Here is a 25,711-nt window from a genome sequence, read left to right as displayed (position 1 = left end):
TTCCTTTATGCCTCTTCTTCTGCCTTCAACTTCCCCTAGCATTATTGCCTTCTCCAATGACTGCTGCCTTCTGGTCATATCATATGCCTGGAGTATAAATCCTCTGTTTCATGGGTTTTGCTTCCAGGGCAAGTTTTGGCTTGATTTTATCTAGGACCTGCTTGTTCATCTTTTGCAAGCTCTCCTCTGGAAGCATGTTTTGAGCACATCAATTAAAACAAGAATAAAAAATGTATTAAAGCATGTTTAGAAGTACAACTATGACAGAATGAAAATGATAAATGCGTATTTGTATATTTGAAAGATAATACATAAAATGTGACACTATAAATGCATATTGAAATAAAAAACCAATTTAAGAGCTGTATAAAGTGTATCAGTGCACCTACAGTTAACAATAGCCTGTGGATTTAAAATCGAATGCATTGATATGCATGAACTGGAGAAAACAGCAGTGAAGGCTCATATTCTGGGTTCACTCAGCAGCCCACAAAGAGCTGCTTCACTGGATGCTGAACATGATGTCTGAATTCAGAATGCTGGGTTGTTTCGCCCCTAACCAATCCAGTGGACTGTGTTCAGATGCCATGCCTGGCATTCTATAAAGGAGCCAATCATGGGTTTCAGAGTAAAAGTGGACAGAGTAAAGTGGGACAAATGAGAGTGTTGCAAGTAGGGTAGTCACTGTCTCCTGCTCACATGCAATCAGTGGGTTATTATATGCATAGAGTAGGACAATAAGTTATATATTTCATTCCCTTCTTGTATGGAAATATCGACAGTTGATTAGATGTGAACTTTTCAAGCTTTCCTGTGAATGGGGCTGGAAGAACTATTCGCTATAGAGAGATTATTCTGGCAAGTGAAGATCTGTTTTTTCCAGTTTTACGACATGAAGATCTTTAGAAACAAGCAAACTAGAACACTTGTTTATTTTTGATGGTGCTGGTTAAGCTTCTTTGGTTCATTATATACATAATAGTAATATGTTGTCTTTGGTCAACCATCTACTGTTCTGTTGAAAATTCTGTACCTACATATCATGTAGTCCATGGCTGACTCTCCTTTTCCTCCCATACCTGTAAGATGTTCTCATGTATATGTATGATCTCATCATATTTGCTTTTAGCTTTGGCTTGGGCAGAATGGATGTGTGAAAGACAAGAGATTCACGAGCTTTATTGAGATTTCACTGAAGAATCTAATTTTCACTCTTTGTTAAATGTACTGAAAATAATAGTTTAGATTGTAGCAGTTGTGTACTGTGGGTCATGTTAACAATGAACAGTGCACTACTTACATCAGCTCTGAAATCATTGCCAGGTCTGGTTGGTTTAGACTGCACAATTTGCAGTCTTGAACTATTACATTAATGCCAACTTAATGTCAGTAAGCAACAGGGTCACAGAACAAGCTTATGCTATTAATTACAAATCTGAAGTAGTATATTCCCATTTGTAGACTAGTTCTTATTGCAGCAGCAAGCAGAAAATATTTGCCAGATAAATTTCTTCAACAGGAAGAGTTAGATATCTTACCTGCTAGCCTCTCCTCTCCTCTCCTCTCCTCTCCTCTCCTCTTTCTTTCAAATCTTACTGACTGTAATTGCCATCTCAGCCAGTTTGAAAGAAAGGAGTGATATAAACAAACAAACAACGGCGTCTTTCTAGAGGTTATATCTCAGCTCTTTAGTTTTTGCCTCTTGTGTAACATTGTCCAGTCCTGGATAATATATTAGAAAAAATGTGGTATATATAAATAGAACCTGTAGTTTATCATATGTAACACATGTTTTTCGTGTATGCTAAGTGTTTACACTTTACGCTAGTTACCTTTATGTGTCTGGTCCCAACTGAATTGTTTGTTACTATTATTTCATTTCTTTAAAAACCACCTTAAGTGCTGCCCCTTATCCACACTTACAGATTGGATTCACACATCATGGCAAGCAATGCTGTGCTGTTTCCACAGTGTGCAGATTTTTGTCTTAATCCGCCAATCAGGCAGTTGCATTGCTCCCACAGCAATGCAGTTTCCATCCAGCAGCCCCTGCAAGCAGAATCTCATTCTGCTTCATTTTTTCCTGGGGAACTAGGCTGCTTCTTCCTTATTGATCTGCTGAGGTTTTGAGTCAGGATTTCGATCTTCCCCCTCCCAAGGTAATAGAATCTCTGTAATGCTTCCTAGCCATTCCAGTCCCCAGAGTGTGTGTGTGCTTTTTTTAAAAAATACAATAAATATTTTTGCCATGTTTCCTTCCTTTCTCCTTATGCATAAACTTGTATTCTCCATTTCAGAGCATAAAGTGTGCTGGGCATATTGCTCAGCCAATAGGAAGACTTGGAATGATGGGTGTGTGTGTGTGTGTGTGTGCGCGCGCGCGCGCGCGCGCGTGTGTGTTTCTAGAGAGCTGTAAGCAGTAGAGATCAGATGCTTAGAGCAGTCCCTACCATTGCTGCTCTTTCCGTGGGACTCTATGGTGTTTCCTTACCACAAATGGTAAAATGGAGCTCCTGGGCTTGGACGTCATGAAAAGCTGTAGTGAAGCATAGAACCATTACAGAAAACCTGAATCTCTCCATGGTCTCAGAAAACCACAGGTAACATGCTAAAAAAATACCAGACCAACAACAGTAAAAATTCACCATGGCTTCTCATAACATACAAATCTGGCAATATGATTCCATTGGCATTGAGAGGATACTCCTTTGCAAGTGTCCCTGCTTTCTAAAGTTCAGTAAATAGTCATATGCAATCAAATTACATTTTGGTGGTAATACCCTAATCTAGGGAGAATTTCTTGGTTTCTTTGATATGCAGAAAACTTTAGATTGGATAAAATTTAGCTAGATGCATTCAAAATATGGTGTTAGAGGAGAACTTTGCAAATACCCTGGATGAACAGAAAGACAATCAAGTGGAGCCTAGATCAAATCAATCCAGAACTTTCTGTAGAAGCAAAATTGACAAAACTGAGACTGTGATATTTTAGACATGTTATGAGAAGGCAAAACTCCCTTCAACCTAGGGAAAGCTGAAGGCAGAAAAAAAAGGAAGACAAAATATGAGATGGGTTGACTCCATAAAGGAAGCCACCACTGGTTGTCATGGATAGAGCATCATGTATAGGGTTGCCATAAGTGAGCAACAACTCGATGGCACATAACAAGAGTCTTTGTCTTTAATTTCTTGTTTTTCTGATTCGACATATCGTGCTTCATCATTTAGTTTTTGTTTTATTTCATAATCCCATTTTATCATAAAATGTTCAGAACGCATTGCTTTCAACACTATAGAATTTAATCAAATAAATATAAAAAGATCCCAATTTGTGTCCACAGGTAATAAATCTTAGGCCTTGAAATCTGGAACGTTTCCAGAAGAAGCTTTTACCATGGCATGACCCTGTCTCAGTCATGGAATTTTATGTAGAATCCGGGTGTAGTTCTTTTCACTCACATCCCTCCTGTGTTTTTCCAGTGCTTCTTCCATCTTTTTTCCTTTCTGTAGAACAATTGGTAAGCAGGGAAAGATAGAATAGATTCACAGTACCTTCTGAGTATTTTGCTACGAGGCCTCCAGGCACTATTAAGCACTGCTATTATAGTAGCAGGAGTGTCTGCTAACACAGTAAGGAGTTGGTGCCAACCAGTGCAATCAGAAACTAACAACAACCACTTCCAGAATGGGACAAATCAGTGAAGCTCACAGAATGGAGCTCCACTGATGGCCTATTCCAGAAGTTGTCATTTCAGCTTCTTTCCCTGATTGTGCTAGCAAGTACTGCTGTTCCCATTGCATCAACAGATGCAGGGGTAAGGAACTTGTGGATACCCTGCCCCGCCCACCCCCAAGATGGTTTAGGCTACAGTTCTTATAAGTGCTCACCATTGGCTAAACTACTTGTAGGTTCAATCAGAGTTGTAGGCCAAACCACTGAGAAGGCTATATGTTGCCGATCACCATGCTAGCTTAACTCCTTTAGAGCTGAACGTTTGCTGGCAATGTGCTCTCTGGTCTGTCTGCAAGCGTGATTGAAAGAGCTGTGGTCAGTATGCATAGATATCACTAAGCCACGTGGACCAATACTCTGTTTTAGTATGAGTAGCTTCATATTTTCATAAGCTCTAGACCATGCAGCTGCTGAACTGGTTTTCTGGCATTATGCATGTACTATGCAAATGTTTATTGAAGGCCTTGTTCTTGCACAGTTAGCCTTCTGTATGTGCATGTTCTTTTCTATTCTCCCAGTCTTTTTGGAACAGATCTTCTGTGTCTCTATTTCCCTTCACTGAACAGATGTTTGCATTGCTGGAGGCAAGTCAGTTTTATGAGTGCCAACACAAATGCTTCATGGCTTGGCCAGCAGGGGTTAGTAGAATCAGTACTGCATATAACACCTTTCTTCCTAGCCCTTAGGAAGGATGGTGTCACCTTAGCAAATGTGCTACATCACCCAGACCTCAACCAAGAGTCTTGAATCTGTTCCCAAGCTGGTAACAATAACTGAGTCCAGCAATTGAATCCAGCAATTCATTGAATCCAGCAATTCATTGAATCCAGCAATTAATTTCTGTCATCAGCATTGCCAGCTTCCTTATTTTGATGGAGGCAGCAGTGAATGAATTCGTCAGAGCTTTGCATTTCACAATGATGGTGTTTAAGGAATTGCATGTTGCTCTGTCCTTGGTTATTGCATTAGCAAACATACAAGGAACCAGTTCTACCCTTGAAGGGTTGCACTGGAAAAATAATAACAGTTTGCTACTGTGTGTATCGAATAAGATTCAGGATGACTCATAACAGTGGATTCGTATTTACTTTGCTGCCTATTTAAAGGACACAGGGATTCATTCTATAGGTGAACTCTACATCTCTCATTTCCAGATGCTTCATTTCTCCCTTATGTGATACATCTAGAAGCAGCCTTATAGAAATAGCTGTTTGTCTGTAGCCTAGGAGCTCTGGTTTGCATGTGAAGCCATGAGCAGGATGGTAGTCCATCAACAAATATCAACATCTTTCAGAGAAGTGAAAGGGAAGCCCCTGCATTTATAAGAGTGGAGTTGGGAGATGGTGCTGATCTTCATTTATGTTCTTGCTTGTTAATTTGTGGGCACAGAATACTTCAGTGGAAAGCAATCCTTGGACTTTCCTTTTTGAAGTTCTATCTTAGGATAGAATATATCTGACCTAGGTTTTCATTTTTGCATAGACTTTTAAAAATAAGCACCCAATCTGAAGATCCTGACAGCTATTCCTTTCATCTCAGCTTGGTACCCTTGCACCCCGACCTCTTGGAATACCGCCAGTGAATCTTAACTGGGCAGGCATGAGATGCAGGGTAGTACTGAACGAATCCCACCATTAGTCTGAATTTGCAGTTGTTAAATTTCCCCATTCTAGGATGTTGTAGCAGTTGGAGAAGAAAATTTCACCACCCCATGCTACATCCAACTGGATCCAGAAGCCTGCCATGTCCTGACAGAAACTCTCAGCACCTATGCCTTGGTTGGACAATCTATCACCAAAGCAGCAGCAAAGCGTCTCAAGTTGGCTATCTTTGGGCCGCTGATCTGCTCATCCTTGGAATACAACATCCGCGTCTACTGTTTGGATGACACCCAAGATGCCCTTAAGGTAATGAGCCTCATTCCTTTATAATTTATCTCCTTATTTGGAGCACTGGTGTTGTAAGGATCACATATTAGCCTTTTAATTGCAAGTATGGTGCACTTTGTGGACTTAATGTTTGGTAAGATTCTTGATAAGACATTTTAGTAAAATCAAGTCTGGAAAGAATAAAAGAGGAAGAGAAGCTAAAAAGACATATTGTCTTTTCCCTAATAAAGTTCATTTGTACAGTAGGCTAATTCTTCTCCAAGCTTGCTTCCTTGCTTTTCTTCACCTGTGTCATAATCTGGATCCTTAGTTTTTCCATTTCTAAAAGGCCATGAGGTGCAAAAGAATTTCACTGGAGGATCATGTATTTTTAATGGTAAGTGCCAGTTCCCCAGAGATGCAAAACATATAAATGCCTCTTTGTAAACAGTTGATAATGATAGAAGAAGCTCCAGGGTTGTTAATCAAGCTCCTGCTGCTGTATTGCTTTGTTAGATGACTTTGTCTGAAGATTTTGTGCTGAGAATTTGCAATGGAAATGAAGTGAGGCTGCTGCTTTCTGCATCTCTACATGTGATATGTAATGCCTCTTTGAATACCCTTCATGCCATAAGAACCGTCATGTACTGTGTGTGGCTATAATGTGATAATAAATGCATTTCTATAACTGTATAGGTGGCTCCATAAAGATAGATCTAAGAAGGCAATCCATGCACACACATGATAAAATACAGGACAAGTTTGCTCCAAATATTGTTCTATGCAGCAGTGAAGCTTACTTGGATTCCCATCATTAAGTTTGGCTGCATTGCCAGATGGCAATGCACAACTTTTACCTTTCCTTAGCAAAAGCTAAAGACATTGCAATAGCGTAGGCTTACCCCAGCACGGTGACAGCACTGGATACTTGCATTGTTATCTTTGGATACTTATGCCTCCATCACTTCACATCGAACTAGTCCTGCAGATTTCTGGAACATTTCAATAACCTGTCAGAATGTCTGAAGCCAAGGCAGCAATGGAAGAACAGAACAAGTTAGCTTTAGCTGCCTGTGCCATAGCATCTTAAATTCTGTCTGCAACAATGGAGTGCAAGCTGGAAAGCTATCCAACTTGGCCTGGCATTTATTTGGGGTGATGTCTGACAGCATCTGCTAGAAAATTACTGCTTTTTATTCATCAGAATATTATTACTTGCATCCAAAACTCATTAAAAGGGGATTAAGTTCTAAGTAGTGTCAAGGTCTGAGTCTCCCAAAGATAAATTATCTTTACTTATCTGCCTGTCTTGGTCCACATAGTTTGTGGTTGTCTTCTTATATTCCCCAGAATTTGTATGCACAAACAAACATCTTGAGAATTAGTTAGAGAGGCATGTAACCTGCTGACTTATGCAGGAATCTATGAGGCTCTTCCTAGAGTGTTTGATTTCATAGATTCTTCAGAAGACAGATATGTTTATTAGGAATCCAGATATTTGCTCATATATGTACAATCTACATGAGGTTATTGCACCAAGACACTTATATGTGGTTTGGTTTGATTTGGTTTGGTTTGGTTTGGTTTGGTTTACTGACATGTGAATAGGTAACCCAAAGCTGACTTTTCTTTCCTCTCCCTGGGCCTGCATCACCTGTAGTCCAAAGGACTATATGCAGCATGCCAGCCCAGGTGTTTGATCAGCAGGAGCAAAACTGGTAAACTTATCTAGCATTTGGAAATCCACAGAACATGGCTAGTGTGTTGTATATGGCACGTGTGCTTCTTGCTGTGCACATCTGCCCATGCTTGTGTCCAGAAAGCAGCTTCCCCTTGCCGATGGCTGATTTTAGAAGTGCAGCATTTGTTGGAAGCAGCGAAAGGCATCCAAAGGGAAGCCAATTGTAGTGCTCATTGGCAGTGCAATTACTCTTTCCAATAGTGCCTCCAATACTGAATTCTTTCTTCATTTCTGGTCTGCCATATGTCCTATCAGCAGCTAGCAGGGGATTGGCACAGCTGTTGCGTGGCTTTCAGGACTCTCTGGTGTATTGAATCAGAACACTGAACACTACAAAAGCCCTCCGTCTGGAAGTGCCCTCCTGCTGGTAGCACCTGCCCTTTGAGGATGCTGAAGGAGATGGCAATTTGCGTGACACGCACAGAAAGTTTAGCGTTGTGTTGGAAAGTCCCAGCCTAAAGAGAAAAGGTCATTGCAAGTATGGGTTGGTCAAATCCATGTTGGACTGACAGTCCAACAAGGAATTCAACAGCTTTGGGATCCTGTTAGATCCAACTCATACTTTGGACACTTGAACAGCAAAGGATTTTCCCCAGTTTAAACTGGGGTCAGCTGTAACCTTTCCACCACCAAGAAGCCATGGCTACAGTTATTCAAACACCAGTGGCCTCCAAGTTAGATTAATGCAATGCAGGTGTGCTCAACGTGTGACCCTTCAGATGTTTTGACCTAGAATCTCATTTCCCTTACCTACCACAGCTAATAGTCAGAGATTATGGGACTTTCAGGTGAAAACATCTGGAAAGTTCCCAGTGGCCCATCCTTAATATAATGTATGGTATATGGAGTTGCCTTAGAAGATTGTCTAGAAACTTTGGATGATATAAAACACAGCAGGTTGATTAGGACATGGAAGCAAGTTAATAAACGTCTCGCTGTTGGTTTGAACATATTTCAGTGGTTTGATGATCAATTACCACTTTGTTTATGGGCATAATTCAAAGCACTGATTTTGACCTATAAAGCCCTAAATAGCTTGGTGCCCGGAGTACTTCTTCCAAGCCTTCCACTTCAGAGACTTTTTACAATTGCTCCCACTGTTAAAGGTCAGCCAGGTCACAATAGGAGAGAGGACCTTTTAAGAACACCACCCTTTTGGAAATTCTACTCCCCAGCCCAAGCTGTTTGTAAAGTTTTTCATTGTCTTAGTGCCAGATTGAATTCTTTTTACAGTCTAATGGCTTTACTTATTCTATCGGTTATATTTATTGATGTTGTTGGCTGCTGATTGGATCTTTGCTTATTTTTTCCATTGTTTTAGCTTAATTTTCATTTTAATTATTTTTATTGTTTCAGTTGTGAGGGATAGTGTTATATGTTTGCTGTTTGTAACCTGCTTTTAAAAACCCTTTTAGTGGAAAACTGATATAGATGTACTGTAGCAATCCTATACATATTGGCTTGGAGGCAAATCCTTCTAAGCCTGGAAGGACTCAGCAAGTTGCCTAGCCATATCTGTTCTGTTTATATTAGTTTTTCTTTCATTCTACATTTTCTTCTATGTATTTTCATATATGTTAAGAAAATAAAAATTTTAAAAAAGTTGCCTAGCCATATGTTGCTTCCTCTGTAACTGCCAGTGCGGGTACTAGTCATTTCTAATAGCTGCACTGGTATTGGCTCAAGCATTGTGCCAAAAGTTTCTCCCACATTTTAGGGTATTTGCATTCAGAGTGCAGGGCTAGGACTCAGGAGAGCTGGCTTCTAGTCCCCACTCAACTATGGAGGTCATTGGGTGACTTCCGGGCAAGTCACTGCCTCTCAGCCCAACCTACCTCACTGATTTGTTGTTGTGAGCATAAGATTGAGAGGAGGAAAAAGGTATAAGCTGCCTTGAGTTCCTCAGAAGGAAAAAAAGGTGGGATATAAATATAATAAAATAAATGAATGGATTGCTTTTGAAAATAAATTGCTTAGAGAAGAACATTTCAGATAAATTCTCATGGGTTGGATATGGGTTGCTTGTGCTTACCTTACTTCACAGGTGGCCAAGAAGTACGTGTGAGTCCCCTGTTTTTCATGTTCAAAGAGCTTCCCAGAGACCTGTAGGCTTCTTGATTCCCTGCACTTCAATGTGGACTAGAGGAGGACCATTCCTCCCCCAGGGTTCTTTTCAGATTGGGAGACAGGGGCAGCCCAGTCAGTTGCAGAGGCTTGATAATGTATAATTAAAAGAAAACAACATCCTTGATCATCTCATAATGATTAGGCAAATTCAAAAACATCACAAAAATAATGAGTCCAAGAATGAGGCTCAACAATGGAAGCCTCTTTCATTGGACAGGAACTGGAAATTGGAGATCAGATTTCAGCACAGTGCTAGCTCTGCCTCTGGTTTCAGTTCTGCCCCTCTCACACCTGTGTTGTGGTGGGTACAAATGGGGTCCAACCTGCCAGTTCCTGTTCATGAACCTGAACAAACAGCTGAATTCTGATGTTAGGTCTCATCACAGAAGTCACATTTGAACTAACATAGTCACATTTGAACTAACATAGCCAGAGGGACTACTCTTCTGAGCCAGCCAGAGGGAGGCATCAAAAGTAGTCAGATCACGTGGGTCCCAGTTTATAGTACAGTTCATGAACACCTCAGATCACGACCAAATCGGGTCGTGAACAAAAATGTCATAAAAATTTTTACTTAGGTCACGAACACCGCATTGTGTAGCAACTGTGATCCCCCCGCCCCCCGAATGGGAATATGGCCACAATTGTGCTGGGGGTAGTGGGGAGATAGCCAAGATCGCACACGTCTTTCCTGCATGAGCACACCCGTGATTGCGCCCGTCTTTCCTGCACATAATCCTGGAACAGATTAAGTTTGTGAGCAAAGGTACCACTGTATATTAATTTGGCCCATGTTTCAGAAACTGTCTCCTTCCTTTAGGGGCAGGTTTTGGGGTGGAGGCAAAACTACTTTTCAGCGGTCTGCTGTCCATTTGAAAGTATCCTCTTTTTGAAGCCCATACATACATATTCTTAATGACCATCCACTGATAGCAACCAGAGAGCAGACTGAGGTGACCAGGCATGCTCATGGCCTTCCCCAACATGATACAGTGCATTATATTCCTATTTCAATTATTACTGATGTTCTATCTGTACTTATGTTTAAGCCTAAGAATACTTTATGCAAATATTTTCATTTCTTTTGGTGCAGTATAAGTGGTTCACTTACTGGTTAACAAAGAAAATATATGTTAATTCAAGTGTAAGTCTCATTGTCTTCAATGGAAGTTAAGTCCCAGCTGGGAATGTTTAGCTTAGCAAAAGGGGAGACATGATAGAGACATTTAAAATAATGCATGGTGTGGAAAGAATGGAGTGGGAGAGATTTCTCATCCTTTCCCATGGCAATAGAACTTGGGATCATCCCAACGAAGTTGATTGGTAGGACAGATAAGCAAAACTCCATAAAAAGAACTATGGAATTCACTGCCAAGGGGAAGTGATGATGGCCACCAATCTGGATGGCTTTAAAAGGGGGTTGGGCAGGAGCATGAGGGAGGAGGCTATCAGAGCCTTGCTGGCCATGTGCGATCATCTTTGCCAGACGTGCCGTGCCTGCATACGCCAGTTGCCGAGATCTTGCCCCCACCCTGCCTGAGTGATTCTGTGGGCAGTTGGTTTGCCACCATCTGTACAGAGTGCTGGACTAGGTGGACCTTGGCTCTGACCCCGCATGGCTTTTCTTATGCACGAGGTATTTGTTGGATTGCGGTCTGTAAGTGACCTATGGCACAATCATATGGGGATGCCCACAGCCCTCTGAATGCAGTGGATTTAGGGCAACATAAGTAGAGCAGGAGGAATGCCGAGGTGCAAGTCACTTCCATGCTCCTTTAAACTGCACCACGACAGTCAAGAAATAGGAAAAGCAGTAAATAGCTGGCTTCCAGCTTCCACATTTCATATCGATTGGATCATTTCGTGAAGAGATTGTAAAGGCTGAAGCACAGATGATTTTGGTGCAAATCCTGAGACCACCATCAACTTCTATTAACTTGTTATGTATCAACAGGCAAACTTTGACCTCTTAACCTTGTTTCTACCCTCCTCTTCAATATAGGAATAATAGCAAACCCTGTTAAAGAACAGTTGTTAAGATTAGTTTTGATTGTGAACTGATGTAAGGAAATGTAATGATTTTTTCTTCAGAAAACTCAGGGAGATAATTTGGGCATAATGAACACTGATAGTAATCAAGCAATTACCATCGATTTGCTTTCTAGACATCTTCATGAAGTAATTAAGGTGTACTTGGAAAAAGCTGGAACTGATTGATTGGCAGAACCTGAATTCTAAAAGCTTTCTAATTATGTTCTTATTTCTCTAATAGTGAAAAAGCAAACACTACTTTGGCTTTAGGACGTGTCAGGCGTCAAGTTAGTGGGACACATTGGTTTCTTCTCTTACGTTAAATAGGCACTGCATGTGACTGGTAGAATGTTCTTCCAAGCCACCTCTGAAACAAAACCAACAAGCTGATGCCAAATCCCTGCCTTTGTGTGTTTGCGTACACCTGTAATGAGAAACACAAAACAGTGGTTTGTATGCATCAAGGCCAGGTTTGAATAATATCTTAAGCCATTCATGATCACCCTTGGCATAAAAAGAGAGAGAGAGAGAGAAAAAAGAAATCCACACATCTGCCTGGATTAACTAATGAGGTATCAAACATAAAAATTAACATAGTAAGCAGAATATCACTATTTTCTGCAAGACTATATTAAAATACTTTTTGGTGGGGGGAAAATATATTCACAATATCCAATAAACTAAACAGGTGAAAAAGAGGCACATGTAATCTATAGGTTTGATCATGAGCTTTTCTGTTGCTGTTCAAATGAGAAAAGTGCACTTTTTGTTGCATGTTTTGCCTATTACTAAACTGTGAAAATGTGCATCTTCCCCCAAAAATGAAGTGTGCATTCTTTATAAAGTTTTGATTTCTCAAATCAGCCTTGCAAGCCCATTCACATTGAGCAGGGAAATGGGGAACATTTGGGCTAGAAACAAATTAGAATGATGTTTGTTTGATTGTTTTGTAATATTTATATACTGCAGCCATAACTGGCAAGGCTCTCTGGGCAGCTTACAATAAGTAATAACAAACAGTAAGACAAGAATTTTTTTATTTATTTTTATATGGGGTCCCAATACTAAAAGTCTCTGGACGGCTTCCAAAAAGAAAAGAAAACCAAAAAGAAATCAATCATAAGAACAAGACACAGCACTTAAAAGATAAAATAGCTTGTTTTCATACCATTGTTTGTTGCTTGTCATGAGTTATGTGGTAAGAGCCTTATAAGGCTATTCTATATATACATACATACATACATACATACATACAAATAATATGTTGAATTGATTTGATTATTCATCTTGCATAAAAACATATTTTAGAGCAAAGACCCTATCTGCACTAGGCATTCCTTAAAGTGATCAGATTTTCATTCCAGTCTAAATTCAGCTTCTGTATTCAAAATGCATTTTCACTTTTAGTGGATGATTACAGTCAAAACAATTTTCTAAAAACTATTCCTACTGCAAGGAAAACATCCATGTTTCTGTTGCATAAACTGACTTATCAATCCATTTAAAGTGAAGGCATCAAATATTGGTAGCCCAAGAGTCCAAGTGTGACCATTTTGTCAATTGAAGTCTCTTGCAGGCAAGGAATAAGGTTTTCCTCAGGATCCCTCAGGCTAAACAGTATCCAAAATGGCATATTGTCAATGTATGAGCTTGCTTGGGCTTTGACCTTGACTCTCTCAAGCAATTAAGCAAACCACATAATGGCAAATCTACCTACCATGTAATATTGCTTGCCCAATGGAAACCTGCTTATGTACAGCCCTTTGAGTGTTGAAATGGATTCTGGTTATGTCCTTGATCTGGAATATGGCTGTACAACAGATGTCCTTTGTGTAATGCCTGTCTAGTGGTAGTTATTCCTTTCTATTGCTTAATAGCTGCTTTTCAGGGATTTATTTAATAGCAGGCAGCTCAATTTATGGCTCAGTTCAGAGTGAATTAATAGTTTCATTTTTAGTGCTACTGTAATGTACTGGCACTTGAACCAGTGGGTATAGACTATTGATACCAGCATTCACATCCCCTTTCACCTATGAAGCTTGCTGAATTGCTTCTAAGTCGAGGCGTTTGGGTTGTTCCAAGGTAAACAGGAAAACTCATTCATGCCATCCTGAGTTTCATGGAAGAATGGCAAGATTCGAGGTGGTGGTAAACTTTTAGTTCCAGAAGCAAGAACCAAACATTAATTGGAAGATTTTGGCCTTAGCTGGGTTGCAGATTAAAGCAGTTGGTTTTAAGCCCAGTTTGGTTTATGTATTTTGTCTTTCTTCCCCCAACACACAGGAGGTATTACAGCTGGAGAGGCAAATGGGTGGACAACTCCTGGAAGAACCAAAGGCTTTGCATTTTAAGGGTAGCACTCATAATCTTCGCTTATCTATTCATGATATCACTCATTCCCTCTGGAAGAGCAAACTGCTGGCTAAATACCAGGTAAGAATTGGCTATTGCTTGAAAGACCTCTCAATGCATTATGGAATGATGCAGGAGAAATGTTTAGGCACATGCTTTGTATGTGGGAATGCTCCAGTTTGATCCCAACCCCTCCAGTTAGGGCTGGAAAAACCCTGCCCTGAAACCTGGACAGCTGCTGCAAACCTGGTTCCTATGACATGATAGTCCAGAATGGTTTTGCATTTCAGGTGCACATGCTGTCTGCTGTTATGAATGGCTTGTCATGTCATCCCAAAACAGGCAGCAGGTGTTCCTTGAGGGTTCTGCCACCCTCACATAACCCATGGTCTGTTATGGTTTGGAGGTGTTGTTTAACCCTCAGGTAACCTGCAGAACTTAGATTCAGAAGACACAACAAGCCATGGCAACCCCTTACCAGCACCTGCATATTCATAATGACAGCAAGCACATAGTGCAGCTCCTTATGAGTAAATTGACTCGTGATGATGTGTCATGTCATGCATCCCAGTGTCAACAATCCTGGTCTGGATGGACTGATGGTTTGGCTCTGCATATGACAAGTTCATGTGTACCTGTTCAGCATCACATATACTTGACCAATTATATTTTAAAGCTGATTTTTGACAATTTGAGAATGAGCATGCATAAGTTCCCAATGCTTTTACTTTTTCTTTTGTTTTTGATATGCTCATTTCATTTGTTTGTGTCCTGACTTGTTTCATATTGATCCTTGTCAAGAATGTGGAAGAGCGTCATTTTGTAACAAGAATGATAAAAAATATTTTACCAATGTACTAAAATGTACGCTGGGAGCAATTCAAAGAATATTAGGCATACACAGTTCCTAATCAGTTAATCTAAGCTAGTGTCCATCACCTTGTCTTGTGGTAAGAACTTCCTTAAGTTAATTCTGCAAAAATTTCCTTTTGCTTGTCTTGCACCTACTTCCAGTAAACAGTATCTTAGTTAACAGCAGTGCTCACCCAGCCTCTTGGGTATTATATCTGACTTTTATGAAAAAAAATAGGACTCAGAGTGTGCTGTTTATTATAATGTCCTGCTGAACCATCTGCAGCTTATGGAGATCCCTTCAATAATGCCCTGCAAAATATCCCCATCTTGACACCCTGCTCAGTTCTTGTAAACACAAGGCTGTGGCTTCCTTTATGAAATCAAGCCATCTCATATTTGGTTTCTCCTCTCCTCCTGCTGCTGCCGCCGTCACTGCCGCCTTCAGGATTCAGAGAACTATATTTTATCATCACTCCTACTTTTTTACAGGAAATTCCTTTTTACCATATCTGGAGTGGGTGTCAAAGAAATCTACATTGTACCTTCACCCTGGAAAGATTCAGCCTGAGCACACTGGAACTGGTGTGCAAACTCTGCATACGGCAGGTTGAAGGAGAAGGGCAAATATTTCAGCTCAACTGTTCAGTATCAGAGGTGAGGAAACACAGATCTGGTTGCACTGGAGATGAGGGAGAAAATTATGCTGTCTCTCCTACCATGATTACTGGACAGATTCACATGCACAATACTTACTTTATGAATATGATAGCTATTAACTGTTCTCCAGCACCTGAAATAAGGCATGGAGCATATTATAACATGCCAGAAAATAGTCTTTTTTTAGATCCTTTTCCTAGAAATCCTGAAAACTCCTTCCTTCCTTCCTTCCTTCCTTCCTTCCTTCCTTCCTTCCTTCCTTTCAATTCTGTTGCGGCTTCCTAGTTCATGACAGTGTTCTGTTCATGCATTACAACCCAGAGACAGAGCATATTACTATATCCAAACTAATGTTGCAACTCTGAGTAGAAAATGCTTGTGCACAGGGATCATAGAACATTCTGACATTTCAAGAAGACAAATAAGATCTGCTTCACCTAATCTGGGAGGGGTTGTCCAATGATTTTGCGTAGTATAATTCTGCCCATAAAGGATCAGCTCATGGCTCAGTGAGGCTGCTAGACACGATCCCGCCTTTGCCCAACTGGCACCTTTGGCATGGTGGCTGGTCTGCCGGCTGCAGCTGGTTCAGCAGCTGCAACGCCTCCTAGACATGGTCTGGTAGCCTCCAGATTAGATCCCTGCAGTGTGCTGCATGTGAAGCTGCCCGTGTTGACTGGGGGCACATCTGCAAAACAGCTCAGTTCTTAAGCAGTCTCACTGCGGCATAATGCTTTAAGGCCCTGTTTTATGTGCAACTAAGAATTCCTGCAGAAACTCATTCTAGTGCTGCAGTCATCATCAGAGGTCCCTCTTGGAACACCCCACCTTCTAAAGGAAGGTAGGGCCTTCTCCGGGATAGTCATAAACTTCAGGGACGCAGTCCCTGAACAGCTCATGATTTTGCATCTTTTGACCTTTCAGTGCCAGGCAAAGTCCTTTGGTGTCTCCCAGATCTTTTAAATCTTTTATGTGCTCTTTTTATTTTTCTTTGTGAGCCAGTCAGAGATTTTTAACTGAAAAGTGAAATATACCAGCTTGTCTAAATAAACCCACCGGTTTGCCCACCACCATCCCTTGTAGATTTTATCTGAAATAAGATTCATATTAAATGAAAATTCATCTTATTTCTAAGTAATATAATTAGGTGTACAAGTAGATGATTAGAATGAGGTGGGTCTAAACTAAAGGAGATACACTTTGATCTCATTGAAATCAACTGGGCAGATTAGTCATGAGTTGCATTCTATTGTTTTCAATGGGGACTACATGCAACTAACTTAGGAAGCTTTATGACTAATGGAGTGAGATTTTAAAAATCTAAATAAATAAATAACTTAGTCCAACTCCAATCCAATGCAACATTTCAAAACTGGACCTGGGCTAAGTTGTCTTATATAAGAAGAAAAACAGTTGTGTGTGCTTCTCATCTTGTCCAATGAGTGAGAAACTTGTTTCAAGAGACAATGGAGCCCTACCTTCTTGCACCATGTACTCTTGAGTTAACTAATGGGCATGGCTCAGAATTGTTTTAAAAAATCTGTTTTAGGCTGATTTGACTAGAGAGGGATGGAACTGGCCCCCTGCCTTCATCACTAAGACAACAGTGGGGGAAGTGTTGCCACTCTCAGCTCTATTTTCACAGTGTTTCCAATGCTCCTCGCCCTCCCACATAATGCACCAAACAAAACTAAAACAAAATACCCCCCACCCCCCAAAAAAGGACGATGCAATCAAGATGAAACATTTTGCCTTCGTTTCCATCTCCCATAATTAAGGGCAGGCCTTCCCATCCATCGCCTCCCCTCTCTTTCCTGCATCCTGCTGAGGGCCCGGTCACCATTCCCTCCCAGAGTTTCACCACCCTTTTGACTTGCACACAACTTCAGTCAAAGGCCCCACTGACATTAATAAAGAATGATCCCTGTGTCACGGTAGCATAGCAACCAGCCAGCAGTGTTCATTCTGGGAGCCATATCTCTGAGCCACACAGCTCCACCCCTGCTGGCTTTGGATGGTGTTTTTACTTTCCAAGCTCAGCAGGTCTGTGAAGTTCAATAAGCACACAACTCTAGTGACAACTGACGAAACAGCATTTGGGGGATCAGGAGGAAGGGCCAGCTCTTCCTCTGATAAACGCCTCCTGTTTGTGGTATACAAGTGCCAGAAGATAAAGGGAAAGGTAGATCAGACAAAGAAAAATAAAATAAAAAAGAGAAATTATTCCTCAAAGTGGGAAGCAGCAGCAGAAAGACTTTGTGTGAGTTGCATGATGGCGAATAATGATCTGTTTCATGATTCTGCCGCAGTGTGAGCCTCCAAAGAGAGTGGCCAGGAGAAAAGCTGATAAGCTTTTGGTCGTAGCAGCTGACACTGCAGATGAGTTAGACTATGGAAAATAGCTGGCTGGGAGGGGGAAACGAGACTATCTCAAAAATCAACACATAACGAACCCTCCATCTATATATAAACATATTATTAAAGCATTTGTCAGCTAATGCAATTTTAAAACTTATAAAAATTAAAGGCAGTGGCAGCCTAACCAAAAGGCAGAGAAGAAAAAAACTTTACAGCTAGAAGAGATGTATCTAATGAATGGTAGAAAAATGGATTGTCCAGAAGACCCTGCTAGAAATGTGGTGGAATACAACTCCCATCAGCTGTAGCCAGCATGGTCAAAGTTGTTGGGCTGGGGCTGGGGCAGGGGCCTCATCATTCTCCAGAATAATGGCAGCCAGCTTCAGCAAGAAGTTGAGGAAGTTCTGTTAAGTTTTGCTGTGTACCCTCAAAATTCTCCACCGACCCCAGAAAACACAAAAGAGGGAAGGAAATTTTGCTTTTTCTTCTGCAGCAACACCCTCCCAAGCTGAGGCACAGTTCAAATATGTATCCCACATCCACATGCTGCTTTTATACACACACACACACACACACACACACATCATAAGCAGCACAATAATATCAGTAAATATCGATACCATAAACTTAATCTTAAAACAATACAATATGTATTGTATCCACAGAGTTTATCTGCAGATACGCAACATCTTCTGCTCACAACAGCCCCACATAGCAATGTCCCTAGACGTGTCTTTGCCTGGCACCTAAAAGAAGCTGTTGGCTCCAGGCAATTTCCTGCAAACACTCATTCCTGCCCCACTGAGTTTACCTCAGAGGAGCATATGGAATCTGACCTCACGGACTAGATAGATTCATATGGAGGCAGACGGTACTTGAGGTATTGTAGTCCTGAAGCATGTAGGATGTTGTAGGTTCCCCGCATTGTGCTTCCCCCCCACAAATTGATTACCAGGACAGGCAAGCCAGGTTTGGATTGATATGTGCAGATCACTTGTTCCCACACAGCTGTTTTTCTGAATAAGAACAGTGCAGACAGTGTTAATGAGGTCATCTTTGGGAAAATGTATGTCTTAAAAAGCAATGACTCATGATCAAATAATAGTTTAATACAAATACAAATTAATATTTGGAAATTAAGATTAAACTGAATATGTTGATAAAATGTAGTCAGTATAACTTTCTTTGGTAAATTATTGAGACTGTCCTTGTCCGTTGCATCCAAACATTGAGCCCTGCCACCTGCCTACCAAGTTAAATATAGGAAGCATCAATATTACTTTGTCTGTGGGATCATTCAGTATTTTATCAGCTCAGAACAGCCCTGCTCTGAGGTGTTCGAAACACAGAAATGGGGATTTTCTGGGTCACTTTGGAAGGGCCAAGAGATGACAGCTGAAAGTTACTTAATTCAGCATTGTGCACAGGTACTGATAACAGCTGCTTGATTATTGGGTATAAAGTTATACAATCAGCAGGGGACACCATAACAATAAAGACAGATGGTAAAACAAGTATCATAAACAATTATTGCAATAAGTAGGGGGATGAAGTGATCTCTAATTTACCCTAGGTAAGGAACAGAAGCATTATCTTTAGTGAATAGGATATAACAAACTTCATCTGCTTTGTGATAACCTGGGAGCAGGGAAAGGAGGAATAAAAGACATTTTCTTTTCTGTGCACTGATCCTACCCAGTAAAGAGGAATGTGGAGAGAGAATAACATTGCTGCAGTGCCTTTGCTGTTGATTTTTCACCAGAGGTGTGTAAAACGTGTCCCTTTTTATTTCTGCAAAGTTTTCCACTTTGCCTTCCCAGTAGTGATGTCTATTATACACTCCATCTCACAGACTATTTGGACTTATAAACTGTTCCACTGAAAGTACAGACAGCAGCAAAGTTCTCCTGAGCCAGCCTCAAAAATGGACTTTGGGTCTTTGGAACAGTCAGAATTGAAGGAGACGTGAGCTCTGCAAGTCTCCAGATTCTTTTTCCTGCTTTGTTTACAATCTTAGCCAGAAAAGAATTCCTGGCTTCCTTACCTGGCACCAAAATACTGTCCATCATTTCATAATCACCTGTCCAGTAGCACTGAATGGGCAAGATGGGAGGTATTGAAGGCATGGCCATGAAATCCATATTTTCCTTTCGCAGCTCCAGTCTCTGGGGGCAGTACTTTTTTTAATCTGTCTAGGGATGAATGATGCAGGGATGCAGGTGGCGCAGTGGTTTAAACTGCTGTGCTGCTGTGCTGGTTGATTGAAAGGTCACTGGTTCAAATCTGCACAATGGGGTGAGTTCCTGTTGCTCTGTCCCAGCTCCTGCCAACCTTGCAGTTCAAAAGCATGCAAATGCAAATAGATAAAAAGGTACCACTTTGGTGGGAAGGTAAACAGCATTCCATGCACTTTGGTGTTTAGTCATGCCAGCCACATGACCATGGAGACTGTCTGCGGACAAACGCTGGCTCCCTCGGCTTGGAAATGGAGATGAGCACCACCCCCTAGAGTCAGACATGACTGGACTTAACATCAAGGGGAAACCTTTACCTTTAGGGATGAATGACAACCATTCACTTTTATGGAATTGAATGAGCACTTAATTTTGAGATGGAAACCTGAAATTTGGCATTACTAGTGGCTCCCAGTTGTTAAAGAATCAGGCCTCCTTGGGCATATGGAAGTGTGAAGGAAGATGGGGAGGAACTGTTGGTAGCAGGTGATCCTTGCAGAACTCTTATTCATTAAAAAAAAGTACTTGGGTTTGGTTCAGGTGAGTTATGGTACATCCTGCTCAAGTGCAGGCTGTTCATTCCACGCCTTCATCTAGGCCAATAAAAAGTCCAGTCTGAGCAGGTAAGCGGGATTGGCAAGGAAAGGGATAGCCTTGAGAAGAGGTTAGCCTTGAGAAGAGAAGCCTGCTGTGATGGCACTTTTCAAGTACCTAAAGGGTCATCACACCTGTTCTCTGTCATCCAAAATGGAAATGGCAGGTTTAAGTTACAGGAAGGCAGATATCAGTTGAACATCAGATGAAAACTTCTTAATGGTCGAAGTACTCAAGCAATGGAATCAAGTTCATGAGGGAAGATGATATTCAAGCCTTGACCAGTCAACTATCAGTCAAGGATGCTTTAAACAGTATTCTTGCATCTAGCGCATCGTGTCTACCTGGTTCTTTCCAGTTCTGTATTCGGGGGAAAACCCCATCTGGGAAGTCTTTTGCACTTGCATTTGAATCAATGGTTGTAGGGTGGTAACGCCACAAGATCAAAAGCTACCATTTATGCGCTCACGCTCACTCGCTCGCTCTCGCTCTCATTCTCTCTCTCTCACATACACAGACACAGGGGTGAGGAAACCAATGGCTCTATTCAGTCTTTTGGGAATGGGAGATATGCAAGAATTGAAGGAGAAAACTTGGAAGTGTGAGGACAAAAAGCTACCCTCTTTTGTGGGTTGACTTTTTTCTGCACCATCTGAATGTCCTCTGAATTTTCCACCTCCATCCCATGTCCCAGAGAATGCATCGTATGCAGAATGATAAAGTAAACTATTGGTTGAAGAGGGCTGTGAGGACCTTGACAAGAGACACCCCCATTATACCTGGCTCAGAAATGCTTTGATGCTGTACAAAGCATTTGCAGCCTGTGCAATATTAGCTCGGATCTGAGCGGGAAGAGAATGCAGGGATTTTAAAAGGTCACCTCTCCACTGAAACAGGCTTTTGTAAACTCTTATCTGAGCCTGGCTTGAGGGGAAGCACGACTAATGAGTCGAGTATGGCATGTTGGACAGGATGCATCCCGGTGAGGCTTTTATCCTGCAATTGCCCTGCATCGTTCGTGGCATTTTGTGGGGCAAGGGCTGAGGACAGGGTCCAGACAGTGTCAGGCACTTCCAGATAAAGGGCTCCTAGTACTCCCAATCAAGTGGCATTGCACATCTATTCAATCTTCTTCTTAACAGCATTTCTACAGTAAAAGAAAAGATGGAAAGAGCAATGGAAAAATGGGGCAGTTAAAAATGGAAGATGAGCCTCGAACCCCTCTGCAATGTCACACTTCGGTGAATGACGTTGGCGATGGTGGGATAAAAGTTTCCTCTGGAAGCACCCATCATTAGCCACCTGGAATGCTCCCTTGTTTTGCATTGCTTTTTCCACTCTTTTTCTTACCACAGAAAATCTGTTAAGAAAGGAGAGACTGAATAGCCAGCTACACGGTTCCCTTTTTCTGATGGCACTTAAACCACCCATATTCATATTTATAAAAACTTGGCGTGCTGTGGTTTCCTATTATATTAAGATCTATTTATGCCCCAAGACCTTGGAAAGTTTTAAAATAGTTTTATTAGTGGAGCACGAGCTAGATCATGGATAGCAAGACAGCTCATTGAAATGTAAAGAAACTGACATTTAAGGCAGATCTCTTATGCTTTAGTAGTTCAGAGACATTTGCTTTGCTTTTCCAGGCAGCTCATAGGATGGCCAAATTAATTTCTTTTCTTCTCCGGCAGATGTAAGATCCTGAAGTGATATGTTTTTTATTGTTCTCATCTACTTTAAATGTCACAGAGAGTTTTCTTATATATTCATATTTATGGGGTGGTTTTATGTGCCCGTGCGTGCATCCTTTAATGCAGGTCTTAACAATATGCTTCTTCAGTCTCTGGCAGACCCACAATGAATCTTTTCTTCCAAAGAGATGGGCACAGTTTCATATAATTTCATACGGTGGTTGAATGCAGAGGGGAAATGGTGCTGATCTCACGGGGAGCTGGGAACAAGGCAGAGGTCAGAGCGTTAGTTCTGCTACTGCATTGTTTTGTTATCCCAGACATGTGTTTTGACCTCAATTTTCCCATCTGCAAATCAGGGTAATTATGCTTTGTAAATTGGTTTGGAATTCTACAGATGAGGCACACTGCATGCGACGGCAACATCAATGTTATCCGGCTGCCCAGCAAAGTGTGTCTGTTATTATTTGCTTTTCAGCTTGTCAATATTGTTTACGCCATGGATTTGAAATGTCTCTTCTGTCGTGACATTTCTTCTTGCAGAAAGGAGGTTTCTTTTCTAGCAGCTCCCTTTGAAATGTATTTGGGGACTTTCATGGGTGACACCCACCTGTACAGATCTTGCTGATCGTAAGTGGAAATGGGTAGCAAGTGGGTATGTGAAATATTTAGGGCAACATCCCGCAGCGTCATTCTTCAAATTTAAGTAGTACTAGCTGAGCTGTACTAAATCTTTCCACTGTGCAAGTAGTTGTACAATGTGCTTGCACAAGCACAATGCATGGTCAGTCGGGTAAGCGTGATGTGCAACTGGCTACACAACTGTGCTTGTACAAATGGAACTTTAGCTGTAGCTCTTGTACATATTTCAGAATCTAGTGTCTGATAACGCAGCGTCGTTTGCCTTAGCAGAATGGCACAATTGGATACTGTCTGTTGGCTGTTGATCCTTAGCATATCTGAGGATTGCTTTTTTCTACCAAAGCTCTTGTAAAAACCAAAAGGCATGGGCATTGGCTGTGGATGATTGGAGATGTAATCTACCTCATTTGGAAGTCTGCAGAAGAGTAAGCATCCTATGTGGAATTATTATTCAGTGGTGGAGAACATGTTTTGTATTCTCAAGACCCCAAGCTAAATCTTTATGGGGAAACTTTACATCCTCTCCTATTAAGAAGTCCCTGATATCATATGTCACTTTCTGTCCTTTTAAATTGTGGGGAATGCTGTGCTCTTTTGTGAAGTTGTGGGATATCACCTATCAGCAGTGGTACTGTCTTTGTAGGAATACACTGAAATGCCCCTCTAGTTCATCGCCCCTTGAGTGAGTCACCCATTAAGTGACCATTGGATAACTCAATGGACCCACTGAGATGCCCTTGCCTTGTTGCCCACGACCCCTCCCCACCCCACAGACTGCTTTGGAAAGGTCAGTGGGAGGACATGCTTAATGTTAGAGCCACTATGGCTATGAAGAGAGAGGCTTTTGCTTCCCTGCTTATACAGTTCTCAAAAGCTTGTGTCAGGGAGAGGGGCGGTGCAGAGTTCTGTCTGTTCATTCCCCCATCCTCTCAAAACTGTTCCCCTCTTTGTCAGACTGTCTGCCTCTCTCTGATGACATTGGGGATAGTGATTGTTAGGAGGCAAAGGAACGGCAGTAGATTTGCCACAGCAGTTGCCACAGCAAATGCCCTTCAGTCAGCTGGAAATGGATTGGAGCCAAGTCTGTGCCCCATTTTGGGAAGGGGCCAAACCTCCCTCCCCCGTGTTTGGGCTGCTTTTATTTTAGCCCTACTTTGCTCACACTTCCTTGAGAGGGTCACCTGTCACCTGTCTAGCTCCTTCTTTTAATTCTGGTTGTGAATGGAAAAAGTTCTGTGCTCTTAAAAGTGTTTCCCTCTTGGTGACTGTATTGTGAAATTTTGTTTGAAATGGTGGCTGCTTTGTTTATAGGAATTTGGCTCAAGTCGTAATATTTTATTTTTTATTCTTCTATTATGCTGCTTTATTGCCCTGTGTGTCACTTTTGAGTGCTAGCTTGGCAGGCAATGATTGACTTAAAATGCTTGAAATGGTGAAGTAATTGCTGGCACAGCAGGCATCAAGCAAGTGCCCTCCAGAGGTATTGGACCACAGCTCCTAGTATTCCCTAGCCAACCTTCCTAATCATGCAAGAGGGAATTCTTACATTATAACACCTAGAAAAAGAATTGTGTCCAAGACTTTGTCACACTGCTGCCAGTTACAGTGGACAATAGCAAGCTAAAAGAAAAGTCTGGCTTGGTGGAATCATTGTATTTTAATTAATTCAAATATTTTTAGGAATATAAGAAAAGCAGTGCTGGATCAGACCAAAGGGCTATCTAGTCTAGGACTCCATAAATACAGTGGCAAACCAGCTGCCCACAGGTTTCTTCAAGCAGGATGGATGCAAGACCTCTTTCCTTTCCTACTAAGAAGTCCAAAAGGTCTTGATAGGAGCAGATTATTTTGATATAAGTTCTTCCATAAGATCCAGTGCTTAACTCTTTCCAGGAGACTATTTCAGAGATCTCCTCTCTATGCATATGTTCCTTTCCTCTGCTAATGACGTTGCCTGTCTCTTTCTGAAATGCAGGAACCGACTGGCATTGAATATCCACTCATGGATCCAGCAAACACCATCACTACCATCGTAGGGCCCTGTGCATTCAGCATCCCTCTCCCAATCCGGCAGAAGCTTTGCAGTAGCCTAGATGCTCCTCAGACCAGAGGCCATGACTGGAGGATGCTGGCCCATAAGCTAAAATTGGACAGGTGAGTCAGTGCATTGCCTGCAAGCTACACACCTGCCTAGCCAGAAAGAAGCCGAGATACATATTCTTGTGAAGCATGGCACAGAAGTTCCTTAGGGCTTAGTTCACTGGAATAAGAGCTTTAAATGAAGTTTGGCTGTGCCCCACCCTGGGAGTCTCTCCAAAATGGAATTCAGCCCTTGGACTGAAAGAGATTCAGCACCCCTGTTGCAGACCATCTCTGCTGCGGGGTGCGATTAGATGAATGGTAGTTCTTTGTAACCAACCGTTTTTGTCCAATTGCAGGTACCTCAATTACTTTGCAACAAAATCAAGCCCCACTGGTGTGATCTTAGACCTTTGGGAAGCCCAGAATTTCCCTGATGGGAACCTGAGCATGCTGGCCACAGTCCTTGAAGAGATGGGAAGGCACGAGACGGTTGTTTCCTTGGCATCAGAAGGAAAGTACTGAGGCAACCCTGGGATGAGAAGGAAGGAATGTTTACCATGTTGGCTGTGACTCACGCAAACCAAGCACCCCAGACCAATGCGTTTCATACCCAGAGACATTCCAGAGGGAAAAAGACACAGAATCCTGACTTTTCACATGCATTCTCCTTGTACATTATCACAGGATTTGAAAGAAATCTTGCAAAGTTGTTACCTTGATAATGCTAACATTCAGATCTAACATTC

At 41.6% G+C, this 25,711-nt stretch overlaps 1 protein-coding gene across 2 annotated transcripts in view; it reads left to right on the top strand.

Annotated features, from left to right (window-relative positions):
* The window catches only part of UNC5C (unc-5 netrin receptor C), a 357,053-nt gene extending 331,342 nt beyond the window's left edge, over positions 1-25,711 (top strand). For both annotated transcript variants that reach the window (XM_044428611.1, XM_044428610.1), the window contains 5 exons: positions 5,407-5,640; positions 13,784-13,933; positions 15,197-15,361; positions 24,859-25,037; positions 25,322-25,711. In XM_044428611.1, coding sequence (XP_044284546.1) covers positions 5,407-5,640; positions 13,784-13,933; positions 15,197-15,361; positions 24,859-25,037; positions 25,322-25,487 — 894 coding nt within the window. In that variant the 3' untranslated portion in view covers positions 25,488-25,711. The remainder of the gene's footprint in view (positions 1-5,406; positions 5,641-13,783; positions 13,934-15,196; positions 15,362-24,858; positions 25,038-25,321) is intronic.

This window comes from Varanus komodoensis, unplaced genomic scaffold (assembly GCF_004798865.1).
Source record: "Varanus komodoensis strain SLA01 unplaced genomic scaffold, ASM479886v1 scaffold2, whole genome shotgun sequence".
NCBI lineage: Eukaryota > Metazoa > Chordata > Lepidosauria > Squamata > Varanidae > Varanus > Varanus komodoensis.
This window is presented reverse-complemented; position numbering and strand designations above follow the sequence as displayed.